The 9,142-nt window shown below is 42.8% G+C and overlaps 1 protein-coding gene across 4 annotated transcripts in view; it reads right to left on the bottom strand.

The window, feature by feature from the left end:
• The window catches only part of selenbp1 (selenium binding protein 1), an 11,357-nt gene extending 8,028 nt beyond the window's left edge, over positions 1-3,329 (bottom strand). Inside the window, exons 1-3 of one of the 4 annotated variants that reach the window (XM_085472542.1) lie at positions 3,248-3,329; positions 1,993-2,046; positions 147-259 (exon numbers count right to left, since the gene is read on the bottom strand). In XM_085472542.1, the coding sequence (XP_085328668.1) occupies positions 147-259; positions 1,993-2,046; positions 3,248-3,251 (171 nt within the window). In that variant the 5' untranslated portion in view covers positions 3,252-3,329. Of the gene's footprint in view, positions 1-146; positions 260-1,992; positions 2,128-3,247 lie in introns of all 4 variants that reach the window. The other 3 variants (XM_085472540.1, XM_085472541.1, XM_085472543.1) reach the window with 3 other exon arrangements.
• Between the last annotated feature and the right edge of the window lie 5,813 nt (positions 3,330-9,142).

Here is a 9,142-nt window from a genome sequence, read left to right as displayed (position 1 = left end):
GCATGGGTCAAAGGTCACAATGCACTACAGCACTGTTCTTAACGTTCATCTGTGACTGAGGAAGAGGAGGCAATTGACTCTGATGTTAGATATGAAACTAAAGGAGAAGGAGGAAGTCCTCGGCTTCCAGCGGGGCTCAGCTCTACCTGGCAGTAGGTGGGGGATTTGGGGTTCACGTCCACAGTGGCCAGGTAGTCAGGTTTCAGGATGCCGGTGTTGCGGTATATGCAGGGCAGGTAGATGATCTCCTCCCGAGGACCTTGAAGCAGAAATAGGTGTGAGCTGTGAAGAGGACCTGCTGAGGACCCAAACCCCAACTTCTCCTAAACATGCAGGGACCGCGACCACGCCACAATGCAGCGTCTGACCCAGACCCGGATCTCACAGCTTCTACAGCCGAAGAATATATATAAATACAAGTCAATAAGTTAAGAGTGTAATTAGGATAAGGCTTTTGATTACAGAGTCCCAAATAGGATAAGTTAGGGAGATGCAGGAAAAGGTGTTTTGTTTCCTTTGCAGAAGATCTCGGCGACCACAGGGGGTGAGGATCCTGGAGGCCCGAGACAAGAGAGGGACGCAGAAAAAACCTAAGCTTACGCAGGGAGTGCTCTCGAGTGGGAGCTGGTGTTTATTACTGGACCAATTGGCTGACATGAGGTTGTCTGATTTGCTGAGCGAGGACACAATGTATTGCGACCTCTGGTGTTCCAGAGGTCGAGAGAGGGAGTGTGGAGCAGGGAAATTATTTTACTGCTATTGGTAAATAATCATCATCATTACCATTGCATTAATAATAGAATCTGCAGCATTGATATTGTATTCAGAGGTTTAAACAGTGTGTGTGTCTTTTAGAAAGACTAAGTTGCAGGCTGACAGGAAGTTGCAGAGAGTTTGCAGAAGGGAAAGCAGAGTCTAAGTTATTCTGAGCAGGCTAGACGAGGCTATTTGAATTACTAGGTTATTCAAATTGTCTGTTATACTTTTATATTCTTTTATTAAGCTCTTAGTAGAGGTTCTTGATTAAAACATTTATTCAACATAGTACATGTAGTTTCAGTTAGGTTATTACACATAAGGATGAGCCTCTGGTCTGGTAAAAGGTCAGAAGTGCAACGGGTGAATTGAGAGAGCATTTGAGGACGACACACACACACACACTCAGTTAGAGAATCATTTATAGGTGGAAGTTTAATCATGTTTTGCTTGGGGTTGCAAAAGAGCAGTTTGTCGCAGAACTGCTGCTGAGGTGTCAAGATGACAAGAGAGCATCTGGCAGTGACAGGAAGTACCGACAATGAAGATAGAAGACAACGTTCTTTTAAACCGTGTTAAAAGTCATTGTGGTTTTGATCTGACGTGTGTATATATTCTGTCTGTGACGTATGAAGGGGCGTCATTAATTCAAACCCTGATGCTATAAAAGTCTGTGTATGCTTTGATTAAGTCGAAGATCAAGTGCTGTCTGCGTACAGTGGTCTTCCCACGCGTGTATTCATTAAAATCAATTGTTTGACCAAGATCTTCTGGACCTGGTTGTTTGTACTCTCCTTCCTCAATTATGTGGACCTTAACAATCTCAGCCAAACATCTGGATCTCCAGCCTGCAGGAAAGGTCCACAGCTGGGCCAAACCAGTGCAGAGCCGGAAGCAGACCTCCACCCAACCAGGCGCCAGGGCTCTGGTTCTGGACCGAGTTATCTGCTGAGCGACCTCTGACCCCTGATATCCTGCTTAAGTTTAACAGGTCAGAGTGATTCGGGCTGCTGTGATGTCTTCAAAAGTGCTACCTGTTACTTTTTCAGAAAGCTCAACACCGAGCGTCAGGGTGGGCGTGTCATTGTTGGCCCTTTAGGCCCGCCCACAATGCAGCGTCAGCCCCGACTAGGTCTCACTTCAAAACAGAAACAGCACAGGTCATGTGACACAAGCAGCAGGTTCCCCCTTTGTTTTACCTGCTGGCTAAAAGACACACGCAGCTGATGGGCTCACCCTTCATGGCGTCCAGCGGGCTGCGGTATCCCGGTCCACATCCTGAGCAGCTTGCTGAAAAGTACCAAAGGTCAAAGGTCGTTAAATCCCGTTGTGTGCGTTTCCAGGCAGCTGCACATGAAGAGGATCTCACTGCTGACACAACATCGAGACCTTCAGTCTGTGTGGATCATTTTATTTCACTCACTGCTCGTCTGTTTATGACGTGTTTATCTGCGATGGTTACCGCGGGCGACGCTCTGCGTTCCTGCTGTTAATGTTTGACCCTCATTTTAGCGAGCTTTACGTGTTGCGTAAATAAAGTTTACGCACACAGACACACACACACACAAGCACACACAAACACACACGCACAGACACACCTGCCTGCAGTTTAAAGGAGCAGCTGCTGTTTTCAATATTCGATAATCAGGAGACTCTCTGAAGAAGTGTGCTGCTGCTTTTCAGCTTTTTCCTTTTAAACAAATTTAAAGTGAAACAACACAAAACACTGCAAACCACAACACAATAAAATATGGAGAGAAAAAAAAGGGGGGGTGGGGGGAGAACGCCCAGATCTTTAATTAAGGGAAAGGTTATCATTTAGAAATATTAATATCACACTCAACTGACTGCGTTTTATCTTCCCATTGCACTGATGGGTGGACAGTTGTTAGGTGCCTGTGCATGTTGTTTGTGGAGCCGGCTCTATATGATATCCTTTTCTTGTAGACTCTACACTCTGCCTTTGTTTTGTCATAAGATTGAAATGGTTCCAGACTTTGCTTCTTTTCTTGGTGTCACTCATTTTCTTTACTGCACCTTTCCAATGTAAGGGTGTTGTCTCTTGTTGCTCCCGGCTCTCTTTCTTTCCCTCTCCCTCCTGCTCTTGTTGTGTGCTACTGCTGTTGCGAGTGTAACTACCGCCCCGCCCCCTCAAACGCAGGGCTCTGTTTGCCGTCTCTGCTCAGCGCAAACACAAGGGACTTGCAGCGTGAAGCGAAAAAAAGTGAAAGAGAGGGCAAGAGAAAGAAAAAAACCCCAAAAAACCCACGGAGCCGGCTCACATCGTTCACTTCAAAGACCTGGCTCTAAGAGCCATTTCGTTCGCGACCGACCCATCACTAATCAGAGACTCCTTGTCTTCTTAAAAACACAACACAACGCAGAGTCAAGGAGTCTGTTTGGGCCGAACTGTTGCAGCGGGACGAAGCAGAAACCGATTACACCTGCTCCTCCTGGGGGGATACTAGGAGAAGGAGAAAAGTGGACTCACCCATGTCTGAGCTCCAGTTTGATGTGATCCAGCAGGTCTGGACTCCCTCAGACCAGACCCGCTGTAAAAACACAGGAGGCGGAGTCTCCCTGCTTGACTGTCACAAAAGAGCCAGTCAGAGTGCAGCAGTGGGGGCCTCTAACACACATTAACCCTGAACAGCCCAGAAACACTCTGAGCTTCCAGCTGTTTCCCAGGCAACCACAGCGCCGTCCGAGCTGCATGCATCGCTGCAGCACTGTGCAAAAAGCCATCATTCTTATTGTTATTAGAATTATAATAAGACTTCCAGCTTCAATTCAAGGCTCTAAAGTTTTCTATGAGACGCTTGTGACAGATTTTTATAAACAGTCACACAACTGACTGCAGAACAGGTGAGGTCTGCTCTTCATCACAGATGAAGCAGGTAACAGACCTGGAGCTGATTCAAAGCACTGAAGTAGGTCTGAGACCTGAACACGACAGAATCTTTCCCGTGGTGGGAAAAACATCTTCACAGCCTCTAAAACAGTCAGAAACGAAGCTATAGCCAAATTAAGAAACAACAAATCACCAGGAGCAGACGGATATGCTGGAGAGTATTATAAAATATTTGAGAACGAACTTACCCCCATACTCTGCAAAGTATATAATTATGCTCTAAATTCAGGAGATATTCCAAAGTCATGGTCAGAAGCTATTATTACAGTTCTACATAAAGAAGGAAAAGACCCCATAAATTGTACAAGTTATCGACCAATAAGTCTCCTGTGTGTAGACTACAAAATTTTAACATCCATACTAGCCACTAGAATCCAAAATTATATAAAGAAATTAGTGGAACGTGAACAGACAGGATTCATTAGAGGAAGGCCCTAAATCTACAGTCAATAGCAAAAAGAGATGAAATGCCATCAATGTTCCTTAGTCTGGATGCAGAAAAGGCGTTCGATCGAGTGGGCTGGATATTCCTTCAACAAACACTGTTAACGATGGGATTTGGAGGAACATTTGTTACATGGATCAACTCTCTATATAAAGAGCCTAGGTCAAAGGTCAGGGTTAACGGATGCTGTTCTGATCTATTCAAGATAGAAAGGGGTGTGAGACAGGGGGACTCACTGTCACCCATCCTCTTTGCGATTAGTATAGAACCCTTGGCTGAGGCCATACGTTGTAATACGCAAATCCAAGGAACAGAGGATGAAGGAGGAATAGGATAGCTCTTTTTGCTGATGATACTTTACTTTTTATTAAAAACCCACTTCTTTCCATCCCAGCACTTATGGAGTGCCTACACAGGTATGGGTCAATCTCAGGATATAAGATTAATGAAAATAAATCAGAGGCAATGATGCTATCTGGAGAATGTCCTATGCAATTAAAATGAAAGGGTTTCCTTTCGCTGGCCTAGACAGGGATTCAGATACCTGGGAATTACACTTACAGCAAAACCTAAGCAACTATATGAAACTAATTATAACAAAGTCATTGGACAAATAAAGAAAGATATATCACGATGGGACATTCTACCCCTCTCTTTATTTGGAGGGGTTGAAGTGGTGAGGATGACTCTCTTACTCTTACTCTGGCTTTTGTTTTTATTTCAATCATTGCCGGTAAGAGTTTACTACTCTACTTTCAGTATGTTAAATAAACAAATTTCCACATTCATTTGGCAAAAAAAAGAGACCCAGAATACGACTTAAAACTTTGCTGACCTCAAAAGAAAAGGAGGGACTGGGACTGCCAAATTTTAAATACTGTTCCTGGGCTGCACAGCTAAACGCAGAGGTGGCATGGAAAAGAAAGGACCAGGAAACTGGACGGGTTCAGATAGAACAAAGCACGGTAAGAATGTACCCTTATTAACATTGCCTTTCATTGATGCAAAATTGATCAAATACCTAAAAATAGAGAATGATTGGATAAAACATACCCTGAAGGTGTGGCCAGCGATAAGGAAAACACTGGGGGGCCAGTGAGGGGCAATATAGAATTCCTGCCTTCTGTGTGGGACAGTGGCTTTAGTAGACGGACCAATGCAGCCTTTACACAATAAATCAGTTATTTAATGGAACAGAGCTCAAATCATTTAGCCAGCTCCAAGAACCATTCCAACTTCCTCCTAAAGGTTTATATAGATACCTTCAGATAAGACATTATATCCTAAACCACAAAGAAACAGACCTGATCAATAAATTTCCCAACAGCATAGAAGAATAATTTATTAACATTATAGAAAAACATCTCCCAACTAAGAAAGATGTCTCTCATATTTACAAAAGGCTTATAAATGAGTGATGCCAAAATACAGGCCATATTAAAGAGAAATGGGAACTAGAACTAAATATTATTATTACTGATAATGTATGGGAAGAGCTGTGTAAACCTTGTCACAAGGGAATAAGTAATCAATTATGGAGAGTTTGACTGGAAGTTTAAAATGAGATTTTTTAATACACCTCTTGTTATCTCCTCATATTGTAAGGAACCCAATGCAGAACTATGTTGGAGAAAATGTGGGGGAATAGGAGAGCATTCACATATCTTTTGGGACTGTCCAATAATTCGAGGTTTCTGGATAAGAATCAAAGAAGAAATAGAGAAAATCCTACAAGTAAATATTCCACTAAACCCAACCATATTTCTCTTGGGAGTTAAACCTAGAGAGATGAAAAATATATTCTGCGGATACTCTTACTAATAGCTAAGAAAATGATAACTGTGAAATGGAAACAAACAAGCTCACCATCCACAACACAATGGAAACAGACTGAAAAGAGTTCCCACAATGGAACGAATGACAGCAAGCTTGAAACTGGAGATGAGGATCTACCAGAGATGGAACTGTGTGGCTAGTAGTGATGGGTTGGTCACGAACGAAATGGCTCTTAGAGCCAGGTCTTTGAAGTGAACGATGCGAGCCGGCTCCGTGGGTTTTTTTTCCTTTCTCTTGCCCTCTCTTTCACTTTTTTCCGCTTCACGCTGCAAGTCCCTTGTGTTTGCGCTGAGCAGAGACGGCAAACAGAGCCCTGCGTTTGCGCCCCGCCCCCTCTCTGCTCAGCGATGAGCTGAGGGGGCGGGGCGGTAGTTACACTCGCAACAGCAGTAGCACACAACAAGAGCAGGAGGGAGAGGGAAAGAAAGAGAGCCGGGAGCAACAAGAGACAACACCCTTACATTGGAAAGGTGCAGTAAAGAAAATGAGTGACACCAAGAAAAGAAGCAAAGTCTGGAGCCATTTCAATCTTATGACAAAACAAAGGCAGAGTGTAGAGTCTGCAAGAAAAGGATGTCATATAGAGCCGGCTCCACAAACAACATGCACAGGCACCTAACAACTGTCCACCCATCAGTGCAATGGGAAGATAAAACGCAGTCAGTTGAGTGTGATATTAATATTTCTAAATGACAACCTTTCCCTTAATTAAAGATCTGGGCGTTCTCCCCCCACCCCCCCTTTTTTTTCTCTCCATATTTTATTGTGTTGTGGTTTGCAGTGTTTTGTGTTGTTTCACTTTAAATTTGTTTAAAAGGAAAAAGCCGAAAATTTAAGTAGTTAAAAGTTGAAATGTAAATAGTTGGTTTTTGTATTTTATAATTTATTTATTACATTTTATGTGGAGTTAATAAATAAAAGTATATTTACAGTGGCCCCTAGAGACAAAGCACGTACAAACTCCAAAACACAACGGAAGTGCTCCAGGATGCTAGGGGCCGTGTTGAGCTTTTGTTACCTAGTGGCTACACAAGCCAGCAAGTACCAACAATCGGATTGGGTATGTGGTAGTAACAGGTAAATTAACTTTTTTAAATTATTTGAATGAAAAAAAAAAAAAATAAAATAAATATATATATATATATATATATATATATATCCGAATTTCCCAGAGGAACCCACCCGAGGGATTAATAAAGTTCTGTCTTACCTTATATACACACATAAATATTTATATATAAACATATATATAAAGAAAACCAAGTTTTTTTACATTACTAATTCCTTTTGTGCATAATTTTATATTGTTGTCCATAATTAATTAATTAAAGCAACAAAGCAACCTGAAGAGCCGGTTGGGAGCCAAAAGAGCTGGCTCTTTTTAGTGAGCCGAGCCGAAGGAGCCAGTTCTCTAAAAAGAGCCGGAAATCCCATCACTAGAGGCCAGATACTTGGGTGAATGAACAAGAACTCTGGAACATTGTAAATCTCTATAAATCTCACCTATGACATGTTTTTCTTTCTTTCTTTTTCTTAAATGGTCTTATGTCAGAGAATGTTAATATGTTGCCTGTTTGTTTGGTTGTTTATCACCACAAAAATTACTAAAGAAAATGTTCTAAAAATAAAAGTCAGAAACGGCGTGGAGGACGATCGCAGCTCTACGGCTGAGAGATGGCATCATAGATGGAGATACGGAGTGTACAGCAAGGTGCAAACCTCTGGGTACACTCAGGAAGGACATCTAAAGAGCTGCACAACATCTGAAACTGGGGTGAAGCTGACCTGATCTCATGACTGAGGTCCTTATCAGGAACCTGAAGCTCCCAGGTGGTGGCAGCAGGGTCAAATCTGCTACTGCTCCCTTCCTGACCGTTTAAATTTAAACATGGACGCTCCTCAACACAGTGCAATCAAAGCTCAGTGAGGGCAGACTAACCTGGGGTCATGACCTGTACACTCTGAGCCAACTATACCCTAAAATCTGCCCAAAGCACTCACTTTTGTGAATGCACCTTTGTCTGTGCAGGATACCTCATGTCAGGTGTGGAAATACAGTGTACAGGTCTAGGGCAGTGACCTGGGTGGGAGCATTTTACAGGGATTCTATTATCTGGGGAAATATTATGCTTATGTTTATATTTATTTATTTCTTCTATATTTCACAGCCTTAAGTGGCTAATTACCCCGAATGTACAGAACGTCTGTAATCCTTTTCTTCTCTTTTTGTTTATATGTATTAAAAAGAAAAAACTCTTAATAAAAAATAATAAAAGTGGTGAGAGTTTGTAGATCTGGTGGAGGTGCATCCAAATTGTCGGGCAAAATGACTGAAGGCTCCGAATCCCATGGAAGTCAGGTGAGCAGACAGAAAGGAAGCTGAAGGAGAGCCGAGTACGTACGGAGAAGATCACATAAATATGGAGGAGCGCGGTTATGAAGCGCTTTGAAAGGAAGGAGCAGGATCTTGAAATTGACCCTTCTTCTTACCTGAGACTGATGAAGGGACCTGCTCGGCCTGAGTCATATCATTGGCATTCACTAAGAGGTGTGACTAACTCACATCTGCTTAACCTGCAGGTTTATTCCAGCACACAGAGCGCCGTGAAGACGAGCGAGATACCTGAGAGTGATGCTCTCAAACCGGAGAGCAGAGAACTGCTTTAAACGGTTTCAGTTCAATCTTCAGTAAATCATCATCGTCCATCTTTATGAGGACCAGGGTGGGGGTATCCCAGCTCCCATTCAACTCAAACACTGTGAGGTAAGAGTGTGTCACAGTAACTTCCTGTTTCATTACGTGCACGTCACTAACAGTATAAGCATTTTAATTTGAAACATCACGGCTGTTTTGGGCTCTGATTGGACGCATTAGCTACTTTAATGAAACTAGACACTGAGCAGCCGTGTGGTCTGTAGCACCATGTGACCCTGGCAGCTGACAGCCAGGGTCACATGGTTTACTCATGGTTTACTCAGATTACACGGAGGCCAATACTGAAACAGCTGGAAGAGATTTTTTGAAGAAAACTTTATTTCCTGTTTTCTTGCTCCTGTACCAGCACTGATTCGCCAGTCCTGAACAGTCACCTGCATTTACAGACTGAACTCACTCGTGATCAGTGTTAGGGAGTAACGGAATACATGTACCGCCGTTACGTATTTAAAATACAAAATATGAGTAACTGTATTCC

Source organism: Copadichromis virginalis, linkage group LG11, assembly GCF_057382275.1.
Source record: "Copadichromis virginalis isolate Kocher_CV1m ecotype Utaka linkage group LG11, C_Virginalis_male_GT1.1, whole genome shotgun sequence".
Classification (NCBI taxonomy): Eukaryota; Metazoa; Chordata; class Actinopteri; order Cichliformes; family Cichlidae; genus Copadichromis; species Copadichromis virginalis.
The sequence above is the reverse complement of the archived record's forward strand: the minus strand, read 5'-3'. Positions and strand labels throughout refer to the sequence as shown.